General features: G+C 51.8%; 1 protein-coding gene across 3 annotated transcripts in view; it reads left to right on the forward strand.

Annotated features, from left to right (window-relative positions):
* INSYN1 (inhibitory synaptic factor 1) overlaps positions 1-21676 on the forward strand; it is a 100366-nt gene extending 78690 nt beyond the window's left edge. Inside the window, exon 3 of one of the 3 annotated variants that reach the window (XM_034784166.1) lies at positions 20935-21630. In XM_034784166.1, coding sequence (XP_034640057.1) covers positions 20935-21630 — 696 coding nt within the window. Of the gene's footprint in view, positions 1-20934 lie in introns of all 3 variants that reach the window. The other 2 variants (XM_034784167.1, XM_034784168.1) reach the window with 2 other exon arrangements.
* The last annotated feature ends 4335 nt before the right edge of the window (positions 21677-26011 follow it).

Raw genomic sequence — 26011 nt, forward strand, 5'->3', positions numbered from 1 at the left:
GCCAATGGCATATTGGGCTATATTAGTAGGAGCATTGCCAGCAGATCGAGGGAATTGATTATTCCTCTCTATTCAGCACTAGTGAGGCCACACCTGGAGTATGACGTCCAGTTTTGTTCCCTCTACTACGGGAGGGATGTAGACAGATTTGAGAGAGTCCAGCGGAGGGCAACGAAAATGGTTAGGGGGCTGGGGCACATGACTTACGAGGAGAGGCTGAGGGAACTGGGCTTATTTAGTCTGCAGAAGAGAAGAGTGAGGGCGGATTTGATAGCACCTTCAACTATCTGAAGTGGGGTTCCAAAGAGTATGGAGCTAGGCTGTTCTCAGTGGTGGAAGATGACAGAACAAGAAGCAATGGTCTCAAGTTGCAGTGGGGGAGGTCTAGGTTGGATATTAGGAAACACTGTTTCATTAGAAGGGTGGTAAAGCACTGGAATGGGTTACCTAGGGAGGTGGTGGAATCTCCATCCTTAGAGGTTTTTCAGGCCCGCCTTGACAAAGCCCTGGCTGGGATGATTTAGTTGGTGGTGGTTCTGCTTTGAGCAGGGGATTGGACTAGATGACCTCCTGAGGTCTCTTCAAACCCTGATATTCTATGATTCTATGACAGGGAGAGTCTGACTAAGGGATTTGGAGAGCTGTGGTGGGGGAAGAGACCTAGCACAGGTCACACACGCAATGAGTTACGCCAGGTCTAGCAAGTGGGGTGGAATGTGCCATGGATAGCAATCTCCCCTCAAGGCTAGGGTCTCCCCGAGCCCATGCACAAGTGGGGCCAGTATCCCCTGGGGATGTTGGCCCCATGGAGAGCCCTCCATGGGGTAAGGCTGGGTAAGGCTAAGTGTGGGTTTTGGTGTTCTAAGGGCACTGTAATAATGGCAGCCAGAGGGGCCTTCTTCAGAAGGCAACAGATCTTGAAGCTGAATGGGGCATGGGGCGGGGCCTGCTGGCAGGGGGAGCCAAGGGACGGTAGCAAGGGTAAGCATGGAGCTGGAGAGGGGGGAGCCAACCAGACCCCCATGGGAACAATCTGGAGTGGGCAATCTGGCGCTAGGACTGGAATGGCAGGAAGTGCCTGCCATCAAGGCTGCAGTTTATCAGGAGAGCTGTGTGGGATGTCAGGCCTGTACGGGTGCTATCAGGCAAGCTTCGGGAGCATTGGCAGAGGTGGTTGGTGGACCCAGGACTGTTCTTCAGGACAAGCTTACAATGTCTTGTCAGAGCTCGGCCAGAGGGGGAAGGATTGGAAGAGCAGGGATGGGGCTGCAGGGCTGGGGTGAGGGGCATTGTCAGAGAGTTGGGTATCTTTCAAAGATCCAGCCTGCACTGCAATGGTGACTACTCTCAGAATCCAGTTAATGTGGGCTCCAAAATCCAGTTCTTCACCTCCTTCTTCCAAACCCATTTGCACTCTGCTGGAGTCTCCCATCTGTTCATCAGCAGTGGTTAATTAAAGCCAGTGGAACTGGTGTAATTGACCTGCAAATGGCGCTATGTAATTTCTGTTTATGCTGTATAATGACGTATGTCAGATAACACAACACGTTTGCACGAGTAGCTGGACATGAGTTCTTTCTAGGCTATTGGGAGGTAAAGGTCAAGCCATTTGTATCTGGCAAGTGAGTCTCTCTTTAGGTCTGCAGTAAAAGTCTTGGACTTGACAATGACCCCTGTATTAGAAGCCTTTGGGCATACTTAATATCCCCATAATTGAGACACATAACAAACTTGAGAGAGAGAGTGTGTGCAGGTGTTCATTCGTCTGTCCCACATTATCCAGCTGTCTCTTCGTCCCCTGTAGTGTCTGGACCAGGTAACAAGTTTATGAATCTGTTAACACATCAAAAGACTTGATCCTTTGGCTGAAGCAGTAGAGCAGGGTTCGGCAACCTTTCAGAAGTGGTGTGCCGAGTCTTCATTTATTTATTTCTAATTTAAGGTTTCGCGTGCTAGTAATACATTTTAACGTTTTTAGAAGGTCTCTTTCTATAAGTCAAATATATAACTAAACTATTGTTGTATGTAAAATAAATAAGGTTTTTAAAATGTTTAAGAAGCTTCATTTAAAATTAAATTAAAATGCAGAGCCCTCCTGACAGGTGGCCAGGACCCGGGCAGTGTGAGTGCCATTGAAAATCAGCTCACGTTCCGCATTCGGCACGAGTGCCATAGGTTGCCTACCCCTGCAAGTTTTAGTTCAAGGCTTTAGTTCAGGATGGCCTTTCTCACCTCCCTCTTTCAGCCAGATGGTGACTGACCCTTCCCTTGGTCAGGATCTCTCCTGAAAGCCCAAACATGCTGGCATCTTTGTCTTCTTAAGTAAAAGAGAGAGAGAACTTGGGGTTCTGCCCCTTTCTTTTATAGTCCAGTGCACCTTTCACGTGAATTCTTCAGAGGCTCCATGCTCTTTCTTCTCACCCATGTTTGCTGAAATGCAAATTTACTTTGTCTCTTGCCATCTCCTCCCCACTGGCTGAGTACGCTGTTTACATTATGTACATGTAAATAGAGGTAAACACACATTCCTGTGATTAAGACAGACCCGTTTAACAACTTTTGTCTAGGCAGAGCTGTTTGGTTTTAAAGTGCTCTTAACATCACAGAGGGGATTTCATAGCTCTGCATGTAATGTTGCTACACACATTTCACCATGATACTGTTGACCAGAAAGTTGTTAGTTACTAAATGAAACCTGACAAGTCATATTTTGTGCAAAGATTATTACATTGGTATGTAGGGTGTACAGGGCTGCTTTCATTCCTTGGATCTAACCAGAGCTTGGCCCCAGGGGAGGGGGCTATGGCAGGGTGTTCCTAGGAGATGTGTGTGGAGTGGGCAGGGAGACTTCCCTGGGGTGCAGATGGCAGGAGAAGGTATGGCCATGAGGCTGGTGTGGTAGCTGGTAATAGTGCAGTTACATTTATGCTGGATAGGACCCATGGTGAATAGTGCCCTATAGGCAGCAGCAAAGTGCCAGAGTTAGAGAAAGGGACTGAACCAGGACACCTGGGTCCTGGTCCTGCTTCTTCCACAGATTCACAGTGTCACCTGGGTGAGTCACGGCATGCCTGGGGGCCTCAATCCCCTCCTCTCTAAAAGCAGTGATGCTAATATCTTGCGGGGTTGGGAGGGCTAATTACAGAGTATTTGTCGAGTTCCTAAGACCCAGGTGTTCCATCAGTGTAATTAGGCATGTAAACACTGGCTGTTTTGAAAGCACTGTCAGATCCTTTGCTGCCAAAGCCCAGGGTCTTGTTACCACCACTCGCTTTCTGGGGTGGAAAGAGATCTGGCTGGGAAAACAACTCAGCATCACTCCGCATTTACCTTGTGAGCCTGCTCGGCCCTGCCCTGAATCCATGGTAGAGCCCGGGCAACATGTTATGAATGGTGGTTGACTATCATAGCAAATCCCTGGCTAGCTGGGGTGGTGCTGTGCTGTGCCATTCCAAACCCCATGGTAACAACAGGGAAAGAACATGGCTCTTCCTTACTCCAAGAGTCCCCACTCTGAGTGTTGGAGAATCTCCCTCAGCTTTTAGCACTAAAAGTCCTGTGACACACGTCAGAGCAGTTCTGATTGTACTCAGTAGATGGCAGCATGGCACACATTAGTCTTCCCTCCCCAGGGCACATGGGTTGAACTGCAGGAAGGCCGAGTAGTCCAGGAGATTCGGGAACAAAATCCAGCTCTTACCCCAGGACAGACCAGAGTGCCGCAGTGAGCTCCTTCTAGTGCCTCTTAGAAGAGTGGCTCCTGCCTGAGGCTCCCTCTGGTCCCAGCCTCAGTGCCCCTTCTCCTCAGGCCACTCCCTTCTTACATGCCAGCATATTCCCAGGCACCCCAGAGCCCTTCCTCCACCTGTGTGTGGGGATCTGAGCCTCCCCAGTGCATAACTTCCCTTCCGTTGTACAGGGCACTCTGTGGAGAGAAGGCTTCCCACGGGCCCTCTGCCAATCTCCGCCAGCGAGATCTCTGAAGGAGGGGAGGAAATCCAACCTCCCTGCCAAAAATATGCACTTAAAAATGCTGCTGATCTTAAATTTTGCTCCATGCTTTGCCTCCCACCCAGGAGACAGAGAAATGCCACCCACACACACAGAGCTGTGCTGAAATAACAGGGAGGAGACGCTGTCAATGATCCAAAATCAGAGCGAAGACAAAAACTCAGTCTGGAAACCTACCGGTGGGATGAAGGAGACTGAAACAGGACAAGCACCTAGGGGTCTCAGCCAACCCCAAGGCCCAGGTGTTCCACATACCCAGAGTAGCAAGCAGGCCTTGCCCTGAACAGCTCACAATCTAGACCAGGGGTCGGCAACCTTTCAGAAGTGGTGTGCCGAGTCTTCATTTATTCATTCTAATTTAAGGTTTTGCGTGCCGGTAATACATTTTAACGTTTTTAGAAGGTCTCTTTCTATAAGTCTATATTATATAACTAAACTGTTGTATGTAAAGTAAACAAGATTTTCAAAATGTTTAAGAAGCGTCATTTAAAATTAAATTAAAATGCTGATCTTACACAACCAGCCTGCTCAGCTTGCTGCCAGCCTGGGGTTCTGTTCACCTAGGCCTGCAGTGGGCTGAGCAGGGCCTATGGCCGGGACCCCAGACATGGGGGGGGTGTTTCAGGGGTCAGGGCAGAGGGCTGGGGGAGGGGGTTCAGGGCAGAAGGCTGCGGTGTGTGGGGGGAGGTTCAGGGATCAGGGCAGAGGGCTGGGGTGTGTAGGGGGTGTAGGGCAGAAGGCTGGGTGTGGGGGGGTTCAAGGGTCAGGGCAGAGGGCTGGGGGTATGGGGAGTGCAGGGCAGAAGGCTGAGTGTGTGTGGGAGTTCAGGGCAGAGGGATGGGGCTGTGGGGGTGCAGGGCAGAAGGCTGGGTGTGTATTGGGGTGGGGGGGTTCAGGGCAGAGGGCTGGGGGGTGTGGGGCTGCAGGGCAGAAGGCTGGGTGTGTGTTGGGGTGTGGGGGGTTCAGGGCAGAAGGCTGAGAGTGGGGGGGGTTCAGGGCAGAGGGATGGGGCTGTGGGGATGCAGGTCAGAGGGATGGGTGTGTGTTGGGGTGGGGAGGTTCAGGGCAGAGTGGTGGGGGGTGCAGGGCAGAAGGCTGGGGTGCTCGGCTCGTGGGGGTGCTCCCAGCCCCCTGCCCTGAGTGGCTCATGGCAGGGGGCTGGAAGGGATATGCCCTGTTCCACCCCCTTCCCCCAGGCTCCGTCCCTACCTCTCTTTGCGTCCTCTACGGAGCTGTGTGCACGCTCCCGCTCTTCCCCCTCCCCCTCGCTAGGGCCATCAGCTGATTGACGCAGGGAAGGAGAGAAGGAGGGGCAGGAAAGCACCATGCTGGGGGAAGAAGCGGGGGAGGGGGGAACCTTGGCTGCCGCAGAACCAAGCTTCTGCCTCCTGCCCCCACAGGGGAGAGCAGTGGGCAGGGGGGCTGAGTGGGGCTGGGGGCCGGGACCGCGGCAGGGAGCTGCATGCCACTCAAAATCGGCTTCCATGCCATGTTTGGCATGTGTGCTGTAGGTTGCCAACCCCTGATCTAGACAGACATGGTGGGCAAGAGACAAAGGGGACTTGCGCATGGGCACACAACAGGGCAGTAGCAGGGCTGTGAATAGAACCCAGTTCTGCCAAGTGCCAGGCCCTGGACCCTCCTTGCCTTTCCTGAAGCAGGCTAGCGTGGAGGAGGAGCTGAGCTCCCACCGAACACCACTCGCCTCCTCTCTGATATGCACAGGGGCTGCAGTCTGGGTGGCACAAGGCGAGGTGGGGGTGGAATTTGGTGGTTTCACTTCAATACTCAGGGGAAATGAGTTGCAGGTCAGCAGGCCCTGGGAGCAAAGGCGTCTCTGCAGACATAGAGCATGTCCTGGACAGCGCAGCCTCCCTCACAGGCCTCAGCCTGGCCCTGGAGGGCCCCTCCCGCAGTGCGAGAGGCGGGTTCAGGCCCAGGCAGCCCTTGGTTTCTCTGGCAATGAGGGAGCCACCTGGGGGGTGGTTTGTGTAAAGCAGGCTGCTCTGGGACCAGCCACTCTGTGCACATTTGATCACGAAACTGCTGGTCAGTCCCGGCTGGCCAGGGCCAGAGTCAGGCTGGTGACCAAGGACCTGATTCAGTGACCAGCTGAGCGAAGTGCATGTGTGGGAGGGGGTTTGCATTGGCTCCGATGGCTGGTAGATAAGGGAAAGGCACCAGGTCCCATTAACAGTGCCCTGAGCCCTCCATCCAAACATTTCCTTATGGAACCAAGCACCTGTGTCCAGCCACATTACCCCACTCGTGGAGTCTCCAGACTGAGCGGCTTTGGTTCATCCACTGCAGACCTTCCCCACCCCCACAGACTTCTAGGAAGATGGGGTCCCTAACAGGGGATGGGATCTGGGGGGACACCTAGACCCTACTGGCAAATATCTGCGCTGAAATAGAGTCCTCATCCTTGAGCTAGCAGCACTGACGTGAGCTCTGGAGTCCAGCTTGGCAAACTCTTTGGGCTTCTGCCTTTCTCTGTTCTTGTGCTGCATCTCTCTGTCTTATGACATTCCTCATTTCTTTGGGTAGCTGAGCCAGGCAGCTTCATTTCATCGGCATCAGAGCCACGAAGAGACCTTGCCCTCTTCTCATCAACCAACCTTGGACTGTAGACATCCAAAATGAAAAAGACCGTTTCATCCATCCCTTTCCCTTGGCCACTGCAGGACATTCCATGGCTTATCCACTGTGCCCCAACCCATGGAGCTGGAAGGCTCAGTCCCATTCCCAGCTCTTACAGCCATCCCAGCATTACGGTAGCACCCAAAGGCCCCAGGGGAGATCAGCAGCCTACTCTAGTCTATGCAGGTTCTTCTCTTACCCTCCTCACCACAGTGTCTGAGCACCTTCCACGAGTGTATTTGTCATGTCTGCTTCTCTTCTCCCCCAGGGAAAGGCCTGTGCTGGGTGCTGTACAAACACAGAGTAAGAGACAGTCCCTGCCCCAAAGAGCTGCCAGGCTACGAGACAAAGGTGGGGAGGGGGAAGAAAGGAAGGATTGTTCTCCCGCCATTGAACTGATGGGGAACTGAGACCCAGAGAGGTCAAATGATTTAGTCAAGCTCACGGGGGACACAGGTGCTGAGCTGGGAACTGAGTCCCAATCTCAGGCCTCATTGGCCCCGTTTCCTTCCACCACTCCGATGCCCACGCCCTGGGCTCACTACACACTGATGTCGCCCACATGTCCTGCTCCCCCAAGGAGCATTTACCTCCCTTGTGTGGAAGCACAACACCTCAGTCAGGGACCCTCCCCTCCCTGGAATTCAGAGATTCCAAGGCCAGATGGGACCACTGTGATCCTCCTATGTAGCACAGGCCCTAGCTTTTATCCCCATCTGAGCAGCTCATGCACTTCAATGCATTTATCCTCTGCAGGACACTGCTGTTATCCCCATAGTACAGATGGGGAGCTGAGGCACAGGGACACCTAATGGCCTTCCCAAGGTGCCCCAGGAAGTTTGTGGCAGACCAGGGACCTGACCCGAATCCTCCTAAATCCTAAACTAGGAGTTTAATCACTAGGGGGAGGGATAGCTCAGTGGTTTGAGCATTGGCCTGTTAAACCCAGGATTGTGAGTTTAATCCTTGAGGGGGCCATTGAGGGATCTGGGGTAAAAAACTTTCTGGGGATTGGTCCTGCTTTGAGCAGGGGGATGGACTAGATGACCTCCTGAGGTCCCTTCCAGCCCTGATATTCTATGAAACCATCCCTCCTCCCTTTTCACCTCCATAGTGGTGCACAGCGTTTCTGAGATGGGTTCTGATCTCACTGCCAACCCACAGTAAATGCCATCTACTTCCTTTAAAATGACTCTGCAGTTGCACCACTTCAACTGAGCTCAGAGTCCAACCCTGGGAACTTGCCATCTAGATAAGACATGAGGGACTGGGTGAGATGTAGTGAGAGGTGACACAAGACTGGGGGAGGAGAAGCGGAGGGCCCAAAAGGCTGTGAGGTTGTCTGAATGCATAACGTATAAACAGGTTGGCTTCCCATTGTTATCATAGGTTGAGACTTTCAAAGCTGCCTAAGGGATCTGAACACCCAGCTTCCCTTACTATGTGGGAACTGGATGTCCAAATCCCCTAGGCACATGTGAAAATCACATCCTTAATTTATAAATTGTTGTTATTTCATTTCCTTTTTCATCTAGTTAGTTTTGCAGCTGACCCCAGGGCCCAGGCGCTTTCATAGGGAAGTGCAACTCCAGATCTAAGAAAGTCTTATGACTCTGAGAAACTGCTCAGGCAAAGCAGCTATCACCTCTCCTCCTCCGCTAGCCATAGTGCCTGCCAATCACTGTCGGTTGAAAGCTTGCTAAGCAACTGCTCCTGCAAGGGGAGTAGAGAGAGGAGTCAACCCAGTAAAAAAAATGCACCTCGGTCCTGCTCCCCACCTTTTTGCAATTCCAGGCTTGGGCTCCACACAGCTCTGCCAATGCACCTTTGTCCTGAGTTGCAGTATCGCCTACTATCCCATAAGAACATAAGAATGGCTGTACTGGGTCAGATCAAAGGTCCATCCAGCACAGTATCCTGTCTACCGACAGTGGCTCCACCCTCTGACAAACAGAGGCTAGGGACATCACTCCTTACCCATCCTGGCTAATAGCCATTAATGGACATAACCTCCATGAATTTATCCAGTTCTCTTTTAAACCTTGTTATAGTCCTAGCCTTCACAACCATCCCATTTTGTAAACAGCCACTGAGTGCAGTGGGAACAAAATCCTGCACATGCCCCTTGTCCAGCCTATGGGGTGGATTTGTGCTCAAAGATTTTGCAGTTAGGAAGAGCACCTGCACTTTACCCTGTCTGAAAGCCAATGTGGGGAACACTTCACACAGCACAGGTGGTATCTGACGGCTGCTAATAGTTCTCTGAGTGAGCACACGACAGGGCCCATATCTCAGGGCAGCTAGGAGCATTCTCTCCAATGTACTGCCAGCTCTCCTCTTTCCCCATCCTGCAGTTGCAGGAAAGCAAGCCTCTCCCCACTTCCCACTCCCTGGCCTGAACACTCATTGGCTGATCCGTCAGGCTTTCATGCCAGCTTTCCAAGTGAAAGGCCCTGATACCAGAACCTGATTGCAGCTTTAAATACAGCAGGGAAATGAGCAGCAGACTGGATTGTAAGGGCAAGGGGGAGGGGCAGTGGAGTGAGGAAGAGGAGCAGGTGGAAGAGGAAGCTTTCTTAGGAACTGATCTCCTTTGCAGAGGTGAAGCAGACTGCCCTATTGTAATTTTCACTATTCCCCTGAGCTCAGGCTGTAACCCAGCAGAGCATTCTCTCCCCCGCCCCCACCTTTTGGTGTTGATCTATTAATGGCCCCAACCCTGGTTGACCTGGCCGTATGACAAAGCTGGAATTCCTGACTGGGGTCTCATGAGGTCATGCTGCCCAAGGAGGAATCACCCTTATCTATTAACAAGACAGGGAGTGGATGGGAGCACGTACATCCCTGACGTGTCAGGATATAAGCCAGCATGACTTATTCAGCGTAACAAGTGCACTTTTGCCCTGAGACACAGCTGGATGCAACTGGCTGGCTGCCACCCCTTGCACCTGGGAGCAGAGTGCAGGTCTCTTCCAGGCCCTGCCCCACCCTAGCCAGCCCAGCACCATGGGCTATGGGGAAGCTGGGGCTGCCCTCACTGAACTCGTGGGTAGTTTTGGCCAGTGAGAGCATGGGACTGTTAGCACTGCTTAGAGCAAAACCGGTGCGGAGCCAGCTTTCCTCTCATGGCTCTGCCAATGCCCCTCCGTCCTCCCTTCAACCTCCTGCTGCTCTCCCAGGCCCGGGACCCCTCATGGCTCTGCCAGTGCCCCTCCATCCTCCCTGCAACACCCTGCTGCTCTCCCAGGCCCGGGACCCCTCAGGGCTCTGCCAAAGCCCCTCCATCCTCCCTGCAACACCCTGCTGCTCTCCCAGGCTTGGGACCCCTCAGGGCTCTGCCAAAGCCTCTCCATCCTCCCTGCAACACCCTGCTGCTCTCCCAGGCCTGGGACCCCTCAGGGCTCTGCCAAAGCCTCTCCGTCCTCCCTGCAACCTCCTGCTGCTCTCCCAGGCCCGGGACCCCTCAGGGCTCTGCCAATGCCCCTCTGTCCTCACTTGTAGCTTTGCCTTCTGCTATTAAACCTCTGAGCCTCTCTCGAGCCCAGACTGTCAATCAGACTAGACTGTGGGTTTGTTTGATGAGGTCACCAAATCTCCCCAGAGTCTAGTGTGAGACCCACCAAACCCATGGCACTGGTGACCTGTCCTGTATTTGATCCCACATTTCCAGAGGTGAATCCAGTGCTTCTCTCTATGTTCAGGTGGGATTTGGGACCCCCCCAGCCTCTGTGTTTTAGGGAAACCTAGGTCCCTTTTCCCCAGCTGCATAGTATCCAGCTTGCTAGGGCACGGCCATGAGGTTCCCTGGGAAGGTAGCTGGCTCCCAGACACATTCCCATGCTCCATGGGGCTTTGTCATTGTGGACCATGCCCACTCGGCTTCAGCAGCAGTGAGTAAAGGCAGAACGCTCTGCCTTAGACTAGCTGGAGCCAGGAGCATGCTGCAGACCCTGCTTTGCTGTAGCAAGCGCCAGGAAAGCCCCTGGGCCTTCTCCTGCCTAGTGCGTGGGAACCACTAACCTGAGGAGAAGCCCCTTTGCTCCCACCCTCCATGGGCCTGGTGGAGTGGGGAAGAGAGTTGGGCTGAGGGAATATGCGGAAAGGGCAGGAGGAAAGTGGGCAAGTGATGTCCAAGTCTCCATAGGCCATAGATGGAAGAAATTGAGAGCCAAGACTCCCTCCCCTCAGTCCCCTACATTCTGCCCCGTTGGGCCTTGGCATCACAGCATGATATGTGGGGGCCCCGATCCTGCCTAAAGCTGTCCCTGACAGTGATGGGCATTCAGGGGCGTGCACCATGAGTGCAGGATTGGGCCCTCTGCAGGAGGCATCTTGAAGCGGCAGGAGTGATCTAGAAGCCATGTGCTAGAATGCCAGCAGGGCACCGGGTCTCGGTCATGGCTCAGGCATAAGCCCTTTCTGTTTGACAATGAATTCCCTAAGCAATCGCCATGGCAGGCTATTCACAGCATGTGGGTAGGTTCTTCCTCAGCAGGGCTTGCCCTTGGCATCGCAGCACCACCCTCTAGTGCTTGAACTACAGGAACTGCTAGTCACAGTTCAGGGCAACTGCACATGGATTTCCCTGCTTGTGGTCCAGCAAGGGCCCCACAGCCGTCACCTCTCGTGGGTGGAGACGGTGTCTCTCTCCTTCCTGAGCAGGGTTCTTCCAGGCTACACAGCTCCCTGCCTATGCTGCGATATCCCTGAAAACAAGTCAGCCTCAACGGCCTATGTCTGCCTGTTGCTTTCTCCTCAGAGGCTCTGAACAACGTAATCACCCACAGTGACAAGTTACCATCCTACCCTTTCTAAGCAAGCCCATTTATTCTGAAGGTGAAAGCATTACAGAGAAAGCACATTAAAAACAATACAGAAACCTACACGCCTGCTGCTAAACTGATCAAAGATCACCCCGCAACTCCAACAAGGGCTCGGGGCAGTGAACTATCCTTCCAACCCCATCAAGGAGTGGTTCTGTGGTTACAAGTGCACAGTAGCTGCTAGCTCAGAACAAGCACCCCCCTGACTCTGGGAGTCCCTCCTTCAGACATCTCAGGCCTTTGCGCTTTAGGGTCCAGGAACAGGTAATCAGCAGACAGCAGGTTTCTTCTCAGAGAATAGCTTCAAAAGGTTGGGTCCGGAGGTGAGAATCTGCCTTTCCCTCCTCCCAACCTAACTTTGTCTATCCCAAAAATTCCTTCTTGTCTGGTACACTGGTTAAAATGGTCCTTGGACATCCCTAACCCTTCCCAGGGTTTCCATTGCTCACATCTCCCCCTTAGAGAAGTTACATGCAGTCCCACAATAAGACATACATTTTGCATTTATAATACAACAGACTCTAAAGCTACTTAAACTTAATTCAGTAAGAGCTCCCAAGCATAGTGCAGGAATTGCCATATCTATCTCACCACTTCCTTCGCTGGCAGCAGTAGTAGACCAATACTGTCTAATAGAGCAGCCATTAGAGGGGGGCATGATGCGCACTCTGCTAATGTGTTACAATGGAAAAGAAAGAAAGAAAGATCGATTGATCAGTTTCAGGGTTTTCTCTTTATTCCTCAGCCCTCAGTGATTTTAAAATATAATACCACCAGCTCTGTTCTAGCCATAATGTGAACTAGGCCATTATGGTCTTTTAGTTTTAATTTTTAAAAGGCTTGTTTTATTAATGCCTAAAACACAGCTACTGCATTATGCATTCTCGCTGCTCTTTGAGTATGGATATCCCTAATAAGTACACCATAAAAGCCTCACACTCAGAGGGATTGTGGTGCTCTCGGGTCATGTGCATATGTGCATATCTCTGCATTAGCACCAGCTTTGTGTCATCTGCAAATTTGATCAGTATGCTCTCTATACCTACATCCAGGTCACTTGAGACCTCCCTCCAATCTGACATCATTCCATTAACAGTTACTCTTTGTTTGCAGTTGTTTAACCAACTATCCCCTTAATGGTAGTTCTGTCGAGCCTGCATTCTCCAACCTACTTATCAGAATATCATGTCAGACTGACAAAAGCCTTGCTGAAGTCCAGGTATATTTAGTCCACCACTTTCCCCCATCCACCAAACAAGTTACCCTGCAAAAGAAGGAAATCAAGCTAGTTTGGCATGATTTGTTCTTGGTAAATCCATGCTGGCTGGTAATGATCACCCCTCCATCCTCCAGGTATTCACAAGTGGGATGTTTTTTACATTGCTCTAGTAGCTTCCCAGGTACAGATGTCAGGCTGACTGGTCTATAGTTCGTTCCCCGGCTCCTCCTTTCCTCCCTTTTTAAAGATTGGCACTACGTTAGCCCTTCTCCAGACTTTCAGGACCTCTCCTGAGGCCTTCCTTCCTTTTATGACCCCTCACAGCTGTCCCATTATCATTGGCAGGATTAGATTATGGTAGCATCTAGTGGCTGGTTATGATCGAGGCCCCATTGCACTAGGTGTTGTACATACTCGTACAGAGAGACAGTCCCTGCCCAAAGACCTTCCAGGCTAAATAAACAAGAGGTGGGAGCCAGGGAGTATCTTTATCCAATCTCACAGCTGGGGAACTGTGATACAGAAAGACATAGGGACTTGGCCAAGGTCACACAGAGGATCTGTGGCAGAGCTGGGAATTTCCCTAACACAACATGAGCATCTGTCCTCACTCTAATCCCATTGCTTTACCTTTAGAAAAGTGCAAGAGGATATGAATTTCACTTAAACTCCTCTCACCTCTTCCTCCTTGCTAGTATTTACAGGACCAGCTAGCAATCCAGGACCCACTGTGCTAGGCTCTGCACACACACAGTATGGCCTTGGCCACATGGGAAAGGTTTTCCTGTACAACCTCAGGTGTGAATCGAAAGCGATCTCATTACACCAGTACACCTCTACCCTGATATAACGCGACCCAAAATAACACGAATTTGGATATAACGTGGTAAAGGAGTGCTCCGGGGGGGCAGGGCTGCGCACTCCAGCGGATCAAAGCAAGTTCGATATAACACGGTTTCACCTATAACCTGTAAGGTTTTTTGGCTCATGAGGACAGTGTTATATCGAGGTAGAGGTGAATAACCCCTCTAGATACGCTCTCCTCTGGAACAAGAGGGCCTTTTGGGAAGGTGTCACTTGGGAAGGAGTTTAAGCTAAACTGAGAAAGCAATGTATACCAGACCCCATGGGGGGGTAGTACTGTCTGACTATACCTGTATAACTGCACCAAGGTCTCTGCCCTCTGGACACAAGGCCACTGAGACAGTGCCTGGTCTGATGGGTTATAACCAGAATAGCCAAGAGAGACAAAGAGTTGGAGGGGATGTGATTTGCCCCAGGGAGCTAGCAGGGCAGAGGCAGGAATAGACCCCAGGCCGGAGGCCCACTCCAGATCACCGGAGCCTCCTGCCTCTGTAGACACATGCCTGAAACAAACAAGACCGTGAGATCTTCTCCACAAGCTGCTACAAACAAACGCACCCCCAGCCCACGAGCTGAGGGAGGCAGCCGAAGCCAGAGCTTTCCATTCCCTGACATCTCCTGGCTCGCATTCTCTGCCTCAGCATTAGCCGCCGCTTCTCAGGTTTCTCTCGGGGGGGCCCCCACTCCCGGATTTTGTTTCTGAATGGTCAGGATGGGGGATGTGCCAGCTGATTTTGCACAACTGCCCCCAGCCCATTCTGAGCACTGTGGATGGCTCCTCGGCAGCCCTTTGTGCTTCTCAAGAGCTCTTCTTGTGTCTGAACAGAGAGCCATCTTCTTACTGAGTGGAGGGACAAAAGCCGCCCACAGTCGGGCCTCATTAGAGCTCCCTTGATGGAAACAATGGAGGCGGCTGCATCCCAGAGCGGGTTCCTTTACAGGAGTGTGTGGGGCGGGGGAGGCTGTGAGGCAGGCAGGGGGGCCTGGGGAAGCTCATGGGCCAAATTGATTCGTTCTGTTGTCAGTATTTTCTTCTACCCCACGCCTCTCTGCCAGATGGAGCACCTGCCAGTCATGCCTCGACCTTCCCTGTTCCCTCCCCTTGCCTTCTCCACGTGGTTGCGCCTCCCCTCCTGGCCACGCCACGCCTGGGATGATCTGGCACCAAGGAAGTGGGCTGAGGTGGCTCAGCTAACCAATAGGAGACAGCAGGCCCAGGATCCAAACAAGAGCAAGGTCATGCTCCCTCCTGCAGGAGGGAAAGGGGCCGGCAGATTTTGTCACAAGCTTCTCCCATAACTACAGATCCTGAGACCCCTCCCTTCCCAGGAGCCAGCCCCACTGGACCCACTCTGTACTGCACTGCAGCTCTGTATTGCACAATAATAGGCCCCATTGTGCTAGGTGCTGTACAAGTGCATAGTGAGAGATAGACCCTGCCCCACAGAGCTGCCAGGCTAAGGCATACAAAGCATGGGAGAAGAAACTGAGGCACAAAGTGGGGAAGTGACTTGCCCATGGTCATGCAGCAGCTCAGTGGCACAGCTGGGCGTAGCCCTGAGGTCTCCTGACTGATCTCCTAGCTCCAGACCGCACTGCCTTCCCCTAGCTTTGGCTGACTTGTCCCGGTTGCACCATTTCACCCAGCACTGCATCAGTTCTGCTTGCCTGCATAGCCAGTCCATGCTGCCTGTGGCATCTGTTTCTCCTTAGGCCCTGCACAGGCTGGCTTTGTCCCCCCGCACCCAGGGGCTGATCAGGCCAACTGACCAGCCCAGCCACAGCAAACCGCCTCCCGACTGCTGTTTCCTTCTGCCACCCTTGCTGCACATGTGGGTCCACTGACAGACTTGCTCTCTGCCCTGCATTCCCCAGCAGGTCTCCCCATGGGCCTGTGCAGCTCGAAGGGTTCTGCCTTTCTGGTTTTCAGCTATGCATGACCCCTGATCCCCCAACTTCCCTGCTTTGCCCACTAAGTGCCCTCTACCAGCCCCTAAGACCTGTCTCCTTTCTCAGCCAACACTGGTCCTCATACAGGCACAAATCCCATTTTAGTCCATGAGGATTTTGCTTTGCATAGGGACTGTAGGAAAAGTCCTGGGAGACGCTGCTCTGCTTATCCTCCCTAGGGAAGGATGAGCTGGGGAAAAAGTACAGCACTAGGAATGGGAAGAATTAGGTTGTACTCCTGGCTCTGCTGGACATGTCGTTGCCCCACTCTGTGCCTCTGTTTCCCTGTCCATAATATGAGGCTAATGACCTTTGTCTGTCACTGGGATGTGATCAGTTAATGCCTGCAAAGTACTGTGAGGCTGGGTCTACGCTACCCGCCTGAATCGGCGGGTAGAAATCGACCTCTCGGGGATCGATTTATGGGACGCGACAATCAATCCCAGAATCGACACTCTTACTCCACCAGCGGAGGTGGAAGTAAGCGCCGTCGACGGGAAGCCGCAGAGGTCGATTTTGCCGCCGTCCTCACAGCGGGGTAAGTCGGCTGCGATACGTCGAATTCAGCTACGCTATTCACGTAGCTGAATTTGCGTATCTTAAATCGACCCCCCCCCCGTAGTGTAGATGTAGCCTGAGAAAGGCACAGCATCTTGATGACATACCAACGTATCGATTCCCCTTCCCCGAGCCCCAGGGCTGCCTCGCTATCTGACTGTATGCTAACAGGGCCCTTGCCAGCCAAAGAAAGAGAAGCCAGGGATTAGCCAGTGTCTGGTCCTGGGGGACACAGGAATCCAATGTGCAGGACTTGGGAGCTGCATGCACAAGTATCAGGCAGACGTAGAAGTCCTTGCAGCTATGCATGTGTTTAGAACACAGGCCAAGGGAAGGACCGGGAGTGGATTCCTGCCACGACCTGGAACGGGCTCTGGTCCTGGATCCAGCAGGCAGGAAAGGAGGAGCCTGAGCTGGACTTAGTTTTCAATTGAAAATATGTCCTTGTTTTGAAGAAGCAAAATCTTTGACAGCCTCTGGTGCTGGAAGAGCTGAGCTGGGTCTGTGAAGCCGTCCCATCCCAGGCTGTGATGGCGTTAGGGTCTGGTAGCAAAACCGAGTCAGGTGGAAAACTCAGGCCCCTGCAATGCTCCCGGTGCTCTATTAGCACACTGGTGGCAGATGCAAATCACATGCAATGGAGCCCCAAAGCCAGAGCACAGAGAGGGAGGACCTAGGGAGTGCACAGAGCCGGTGCCTGCCATGCATCCCCTGCAGAGACCCTGGTTGCAAAGAAGATGGTTGGGTGAAGATTTGCACCCCTAGGGCAGGAGGGACTAGTGCGATGCTGCTGTATTTGCAGGGCTGCTTACTCCCTCTGCCATGGGGCTCACTCTCCTCCGCTGAAACCACTCTGCTTTGTGGGTCTTTGACGCACTTGGCAGGTGAATCCTTTCCTGCCAGCCAGTGCAGCAGCTGGGGCTGCTGGGAAGCCCCTTTGGAGGGGCTGCTTGGCCCCCTCCTTTCCCAGCACACTCCCCCGGGGGAGGGGAGGCTGGCATCGAAGAGGCTATACCTTAGGGAGCTGCTTAAAGTCTGCTCCTGCTTGGGACTAATTATAAAGCTTGACCCAAACCCTGCTATACCACACCAGGCGGAACCTGACCTGAGGGCCAGAGTGCCGAGGGGTTTTCATACCCGACCTGACCTGAACACGACACCTCTAGTTGGCTTGGGGTTGGGTGCTCCTTCCTGGGCCTAGGGGGAACTGTGCTGCTGGGGGTGCTGGGTTTGGGAGGATTCCGAAGCCCTGACTGCTTCTACGATGTCCTGGCCAAACTCCACTTGGGCGATGAAATGCTAAGTCCCCATCCCACTCCAGCTATCTCTCGTGTCCTCCATCAGTGCAGTGTCTGGCTTTGGCTGGACAGGGAGTGTGGCACCAGTGACAAGCCTCGGCACAGATGGGTCGGGCTGCTATCAGATGGGACTTGCACTAGGTAAGCCTCTCCCGGACAAAATCCCTGGCAAAGAAAGGACCAAGATGGTGTCATCATGGCTTTTGCATTACACCCCAGAGCAGTCTGCAATCTGGGGAGGTTGGAGTAAAACGGGCCCCCTACATATTAATGTATTGGGCAGAGCCTCAGCTGGGGTAAATCGGAGTACCGATGGAACTATGGTGAGGATCTGGCCCCATGGGTGTAAATCTGCAAAGTGTTTGGGTGCGTGCAGAGCCCCCCTAGACTGGATCTGCATGCTGCCCTTTCGGGAGGAGGAACTTCAACTCAGCTGGCGGGAAGTTGCTCTGGGTTCACCCAGGCCAAGCTGCCGAGCAAAGCTCCTTGTCAGTGCAGCCTGCTCTCCTCCCCATGGCCATCAGGCCGGGGATGAGTTTAACAGTACAAAGTGCTGGTTCTTGGGAGAGCTGAGCTGCGGTGTGCTGAGCAGCAGGGCGAGCCAGGCAGCGAGCTGCAGAGAAGCGGATGACTGTAGATTACACCTGTACAGAAATCTAACCGGAGTGCAGCCAGGGCAGTGCATACCAGGTAGGCATCAGCCAGGCCTGGGAATCCTCCTCAAGGACAGAGAGAAGGAGAAGGCTGGGCTTTGCTGCTGGTGTAAATCAGGCATCAGGAGAGTTATACACTGGTGTAAATGAGAGGCGAATTGGACCCAGCATGTTTAAATACAGTGGCTTCCAGGCTAGCGCACCCCTCCAGCAACTCTGTTTGTGTCTCCCCATGCCGGCTGTTCTCTGATCTGCCTGTTTCTGACCCAGCCTTGTCTCAGCCCAATCAGCAGCCTGACCTGTCTGAATGCCTCGGGCTTTGTTCTTCCTCCACAAGGGGCAGAGAGGGAGAGTGAAAGAGGTGAGGCCTGGCAGAGCCAGAAGGAGAGAGCTGGAGGAAAGAGGAAGAGACACTGGGAGCAAGGGGGCAGAGAGCAGCCGATAGACGAATGCAAGCGGAAGAGAAAACCATTGTAGGAGAGCATGAGACAGCGAGGGAGAAACAGGGGAATTAAGTGTATCTCAGAGCAAGGGAAACAGCCAGACCTGGATACAGTCATGGGAGGCAGCCAGGGGCCTTGTGCCAGTGGGAAGCAGAACAGGAAGTAGTTTGACCCATGCAATCTCCTAACCCTGCCTATTCCACACTGGGTAGTGCCGTATGGTGGAGAGACATGCTTAGCATGAGATGCGTGGTTGTTAGCATCTATTATTGGCACGTCAAAGTAAACACCAAGCAGGATTCCCGCACCCTGATGCAGCGCCCTGGTGTGTCTTATTACTTGTACTGGAGGCAGCACTGTTCACACCCACTAGTATAAACCCCACACCCAGGCTAGGCAGTGGGAACTTGCTACCGGGACACCACTGGGAGCTCTGGACCCCCAGCATACGTGAAGCTCTACAGAAAAAGGTCTTCCAATGTGCCACACTCCTGCTCTGCAGCTCTCCTCCAGCCCCTGCCGGTCAGGGACTTAGGGGCATCTGCCACTGACTTTCTCTCCTGACTCCCGTCACCACTCAGAGGTGGCTGCAGCCCATCAGGAGCTACCCTACCATGTGTCCTTCCAGTCCCAGAGCCTTTGCCTAAGCAAAGTTCCTCCTGCATGCTCAACTGGATGTGAGCAACCTTCCCCGAAGGCAGATGCTGGGGGAGCCACAAACAAGTCTGGGGAGTGTTGCAGAAGCATGATTCAGCTGATTAGCTGGAGCTTCTCTAATGACACAGGCCTCTTGGGCCAGTGGAAACAGCCTGGAGAACAGCCTTGTTCCTACCATGTCAATACTTTCAGGCCCAGCCTGACAGCTAAAAATACTAGCTGGAAGCTTTCAGGAGTTTCAGTGACATTTCTATTTGGGTTTGACAGTTGAGGGTGTGTGCAGATTAGTTCCTGACCCATTTTGCCCACCTTTGCTAAAAACTAGGCTGAGTCCCACCAAAATTCATCTCACCTGTGGCCTCCAATCCAGCACAAACCTAGCTCTGCGATGGAGAGGAAATGCCAGTGCATCGCACACCTGCACAGTGCTGCTCTGTCTCCCTCTCGGGGCCAGGAGAAAGAGCAGTTTGAGTCTGCTGATGGCTTTAAGAAAACAGTCTTTTAGCTCAGGCAATGGAGTCTCTCGCTTTCAGATCCAATGGTCCCAGGTGTGACGGGTTCGGGCACAGAGACCACCTTGGGACTGTCACCTGACATGCTGAGCCCATTTTCCCTGCCAGTTTGGGACTCCAGAACCCTGTCTTGTTGAGTCAGACACGCTAGTCTGCTGCAACACAGACCCAGGTCTGGTCCACACCCCAAAGCTGCAGACTTTAACCAAAAAACACTCAGCAAGTACTCCTGTCGCCAGCACCCAGACACCCAGGTCCCAATGGGATCCAAACCCCAAATAAATCCATTTGATCCTGTATAAAGCTTATACAGGGTAAAATCAAATTGTCCGCCCTCTATAATACTGATAGAGAGATATGCACAGCTGTTTGCTCCCCCAGGTATTAATCACTTACTCTGGGTTAATTAATAAACAAAAGTGACTTTATTAAATATAAAAAGTAGGATTTAAGTGGTTTCAAGTAATAACAGACAGAACATAATTACCAAGCAAAATAAAACAAAGCACGCAAGTCGAAGCCTAATACGTTTAAGAAACTGAATACAGGTAAATCTCACCCTCAGAGATGTTCCAATAAGCTTCTTTCACAGACTAGACTCCTTCTTAGTCTAGGCCCAATCCTTTCCCCTGGTACAGTTCAGGTGGCAACTAGGGGATTTCTCATGACTGCAGCCCCCTTTGTTCTGTTTCACCCCCTTTTATATCTTTGGCACAAGGCGGGAATCCTTTGTCTCTCTCTGGGTTCCCATCCTTCCTTCTAAATGGAAAAGAACCAGGTTTAAGATGGATTCCAGTACCAGGTGACATGGTCACAAGTCCTGTGAGAGCCCAAACCTCCATTCGTTCCAGCCTGACTCACATAAACACAGGAAGGCTTACAAGTAAACAGAGCCATTTACAACCAATTGTCCTGGTTAATGGGCGCCATCAAGATTCTAAACCACCATTAATGGCCCACACTTTGCATAGTTACAATAGGACTTCAGAGTAATACTTCATATTTCTAGCTTCAGATACAAGAATGATACATTCATACAAATAGGATGAACACACTTAGTAGATTATAAGCTCTGTAATGATACCTTACAAGAGACCTTTTGCATAAAGCATATTCCAGTTACATTATATTCACACTTATAAGCATATTTCCATAACACATATGGAGTGCAACGTCACACCAGGTTCAAGCCCTCCTAGGGCTGGCCCACCCAGTGGGACTGCGTTACATTAAGGCTGGCCCACTTGCTTGCTGTGGAGTGGTCCCGCCAGCCCCCTGATTGCTCTCTCACTCTGTCTTCATGCAGGTAGTGAGCCAGATTGACAAGCTGACATCGGATTTTGAGTTTGAGCTGGAGCCGGACGACTGGACCACAGCCACAGTGAGCAGCACATCCAGCAGCGAGAAAGGGGGTGGCACGTTTGACCTCGGCCAGCTGGATTTCATGACCTCAGACATCCTCTCTGACAGCTGGGAGTTCTGCTCCTTCCTGGAGGTTTCCACCCCGTCAGACTCTGGGGACGGCTCGGAGCAGCAGCCAGGCCGCCAGCCAGACTACCGGCTGATGAACGGCGGGGTGCTGACCCCTAATGGACCCCGGGTGGAGACGCCCGACTCTTCCAGCGAGGAGGCCTTCAGCTCCGGCCCCAACCTGAAAGCCCAGCACCAGAGGACGCCGGGCATAAGGGAGCGGGTCCGCTTCAGTGACAAGGTGCTCTACCACGCTTTGTGTTGTGACGATGACGACGGGAACAGCCAGGAAGGCACCGGTAGGGTGCCGCTGCCCGAGGACCTACCGGAGGAGCCCATCGAGGCGGGGCACAAGCCGCCGGCTCGGCCCGCTGCCAATCTGCCGCCGCCGCAGCGGCACTCTCCTCACCTGAGTGCCACTCAGCAACGGAAACTGATGAGGAACAGCAGCACACAGACCGTGTCGGACAAAAGCACCCAGACGGTGCTTCCCTATGTATCGGCCAAGCAGAAAATCAAAGGCAAAAACTGAGCAGGGGAGGGGGTGGGGAGGAATCGGAGCAATGGGGACTGATCAGAGCAGGGGGAGGGGCAGAAATATATATATATATATATATATATTTAAATAAATCAAAATACTACTAATAAAAACAAAAAAAAAGATGGAAAACTAATAACAATAATGTCCAGCTACCTAACTATCATTTTTGAGGCTCAGGGAATTTGAAATTATTTACTGAACAAAAGAGATCAAATAACCATGCGGAACAAGGGAAATAATATCTATACATATAGACCCCCACCTCTGAAGCAGAGGATGGGAGAGAGATGTGGTCAGGGACATCCCCAAATGCCAGCTGAGCACCTCAGTTCACTAACTTGGTCTGTGGGTGGATGGCGTTTGGGTCTCCCCCAAATAGGGATTGTGGGGAAATGAGGCTCGGGGAGCGGGGGAGAGCCCAAGTGAACTAAGACTGAAAGAGCTCTCTGGAAAAGGAAGTCAGGTCAACCCCTTGTGCTGCTGGTATCCTACACCTCCCCTCAATGTTCCAGAGATGGGGCCGAGCCCCAGAATTTGGATCCACCTCTGGGTTTTGATCATGCCCTCACCCCTCTTCTGAAAGAAATCAGCCAATTAGAAACTTGTTCGTTCATTAAAGAACAATGAATTTTTGTATGCTCTATTTTTATGAACAAATTGGTTTCAGATTGGCTGGACCTCTGAGCAAATCAGTTCTCTAGGCCAATCAATGTTTTTTTGTCTTCGGCCATGGGTCAGCAAGTGGTTCCTTTTCCATCAGTCAAATGCCACTCATGCTGGTTAGATTTTCCTAGTCATTTGGTCAAATGGGACTAGAGTCAGAATGGGTGTGGCTACGGCAAGAAAATAACATTGGAGGATTGACTGCCAGACATGTCTGGAATGGTTTTGATTCTTCGTGCCTGATTCTCATCTCACACCAATTGTACACCAGTATAAAATATGCCAGTTGACTCCCATGGTGCTATTCCTGATTTACACCCAGGGGAATGAGAAGAGAATCAGGCCTTGCATTTCAGTAAAGTTCCAACCAAAACCCTGGCATCTAAGGCCAGGAGCCCAGCTCTGATCAGGAAATTCCTGAAGCCCAGGCTTCATTTTAAGCACATCCTTAAGTCCCATTGATTCCAAGCAGGTGTTTAAAGTTAAGCACATGCTGAAGTGCTTTCTTGAACTCAGGCCTAGAAGGGCCAGATTATGATCCAATTACACCAGTGTAAATCTGGAGTTGTTCTGGAGACTTTCACGGCATCACTCCAGCTTTACACAGGGGATAACTGACATCAGGATTTAGTCCATGGGGTTTAATTTTCACACAGAGGTGCCTACACTGCCACCGGGGCACATGCACACTGGTGATTGTGCGGAGTTTGCAGCTGCACACCGTCACCTGTTTGCAGCCACACCTGTCTGGGCTTTCTGTGCAGAGCTGACAAGCACAATTTAGCCCCTTGGTTTGTGAAAATGTGGCCATTAGCAGCAAGAATCTGACCCCTTGTGGCATGAGAGCACTTTCTCAAGCTGGTTCTGAACTATCACAACACAGGGAATGAGCTGGATGACCTGGGTGGTCCATTCCCAACCAAGAAATCAACAAGGAAAAAAAACTGTTCTTAACCTTTAGCCAGCGGCTCTTTTAATCCTGTCTGAAGCCTGGGCTCCTGACCGAACATAGCCCCAAAACAAGTACCTTGTTAAACACTAATCTTGTTAATGATGAACTGGCAAAGCTATTACTAGCTACCCAGCACAATAAAGCTTGGTATATGCACTTTAACAACAACAAGAAAAGCCAATGTGCTTTGGTTTGTTGTATTGCATGTGGCCTGGGGTGTATAAACCATGTTGCCAGTATGTCTACCTCTGTGTGAGGAGTATGGTGCTAAATTTCAGGAATTGGAAAGAAGCGCAACAAGCTGTGATGAAGGGGCTGGAGGCTGTCTGCTTGAATCCTAGAATCATAGAATATTAGGGCTGGAAGAGACCTCAGGAGATCATCTAGTCCAACCCCTGCTCAAAGCAGGACCAATTCCCAACTAAATCATCCCAGCCAGGGCTTTGTCAAGCCGGGCCTGAAAAACCTCTAAGGATTGAGATTCCACCACCTCCCTAGGTAACCCATTCCAGTGCTTCACCACCATTCTAGTGAAATAGTTTTTCCTAATATCCAACCTAGATCTCCCCCACTGCAACTTGAGACCATTGCTTCTTATTCTGTCATCTACCACCACTGAGAACAGCCTAGCTCCATACTCTTTGCAACCTCTCTTCAGGTAGTTGAAGGCTTCTATCAAAACCTCTCTCACTCTTCTCTTCTGTGGACTAAATAAGCCCAGTTCCCTCAGCCTCTCCTCGTAAATCATGTGCCCCAGCCCCCTAATCATTTTTGTTGCCCTCCACCGGACTCTCTCTAATTTGTCCACATCCCTTCTGTAGTGGGGGGGACCAAAAATGGACACAATATTCCAGGTGTGGCCTTACCAGTGCCGAATAGAGGGGAATCTCGATCTGCTGGCAGTGCTCCTACTAATACAGCCCAATATGCCATTGGCCTTCTTGGCAACAATGGCACACTGCTGACTTATATCCAGCTTCTCGTCCACTGTAATCACCAGGTCCTTTTCTGCAGAACTGACTACTTAGCCAGTCAGTCCCTACCCTGTAGCAGTGCATGGGATTCTTCCTTCCTAAGTGCAGGATTCTGCATTTGTCCTTGTTGAACCTCATCAGATTTATTTTGGCCCAATCCTCCAATTTGTCTAGGTCACTCTGGACCCTATCCCTACCCTTCAGTGTATCTACCTCTCCCCCCAGCTTAGTGTTATCTGCAAACTTACTGAGGATGCAATTCATCCCATCATCCAGATCATTAATAAAGATTTTGAACAAAACCGGACCCAGAACCGACCCCTGGGGCACTCCGCTTGATATCAGTTTCCAACTAGACATCGAGCCATTGATCACTACTCGTGGAGCCAACAATCTAGCCGGCTTTCTATCCACCTTATAGTCCATTCATCCAATCCATACTTTTTTAACTTGCTGCAAGAATACTGTGGAAGACTGTATCAAAAGCTTTGCTAAAGTCAAGATATATCACATCCACCGCTTTCCCCATATTCACAGAGCCTGTTATATCATCATAGAAGGCAGTCAAGTTTGTCAGGCATGACTTGCCCTTGGTGAATCCATGTTGACTGTTCCTGATCACCTTCTTCTTCTCCAAGTGCTTCAAAATGGATGCCTTGAGGACCTGCTCCATGATTTTTCCAGGGACTGAGGTGAGGCTGACCGGGTTCTCCTTCTTTCCTTTTTTAAAGATGGGCACTATATTTGCCTTTTTCCAATCATCCGGGAACTCCCCTGATCACCATGAGTTTTCAAAGATAATGGCCAATTGCTCTGCAGTCACATCAGCCAATTCCCTCAGCACCCTCAGATGCATTAGATCTGGACCCATGGACTTGCGCATGTCCAGCTTTTCTAAATAGTCCTTAAACTGTTTTTTCACTACTAAGGGCATCCTGTGGTGCTTAGGCTAAGTTGTGCTGCCTGGAGCTGAGTGGCTGTCCAGAGATCCCCTGCTGCCCAGCTGCTCCATGTGGCCTGGCCGTGGGACCTGGGGAGTTCTTGCCTCCAAAGGCTCGGAGCTGTAGTTGAAGGCTGAGGTGTGTTGAGCACCAGCAGCTCACACTGACATCAATAGAAGCTGGAGGCCCTCTGCGTCTCTCAGGGTAGGGGGCCGTCTCCTCCAGCGAACACTCTCACAGGATGGGGGCTCTGGTGGGAGAAGAACTTCCAGGACATCGGAAAAGACAGGCCACTCTAACCCCACAGATCCCAAGAGTTCTGCGGGAGGTTTGGGCCATCTGTGTGGGGGCTCTGGAACTGCTCTCGGGGGACCCTGCTTTTCTCCCCTGCTACCAAACAGCATGTCATCTTTGGGTGGTGACCCTGCTCTCACCCTCCACCTGAGGTAGTGGAGATCCATGGGGTGACCTTCCCTTATTGTTCACTTGGAATCCAGTTTGGCCCTCTGCTCCTATCTGAGAAGAGAAAGGAAGCAATAAGTGTCCACATTTCTGTCTGGTTGCTGCTGTAATGTTTAAGATACCCAGTGGGATGGGTTCCCCCCAGGGTGCCACCTTGGAACTAGGGTTCCCTGACTGCCTGACCCACCAGCCTGAGTTCCCTCTCTTAATATACTGCTGTGACCAGCCTGCCAATCCCTCTTTCAGGCTCCAGCCTGCACTTTCACCAGCACACATACAGATAGGGACACACCCAGTTACAGTTACACACAGATGTGGTGATCAGCTCTGCACGGGGAGGCACAGTTAGGGCACCTCCCAATTCCTAAGGCACACACCTC

The sequence above is a fragment of the Trachemys scripta genome, chromosome 10, assembly GCF_013100865.1.
Source record: "Trachemys scripta elegans isolate TJP31775 chromosome 10, CAS_Tse_1.0, whole genome shotgun sequence".
NCBI classification, from domain to species: domain Eukaryota; kingdom Metazoa; phylum Chordata; order Testudines; family Emydidae; genus Trachemys; species Trachemys scripta.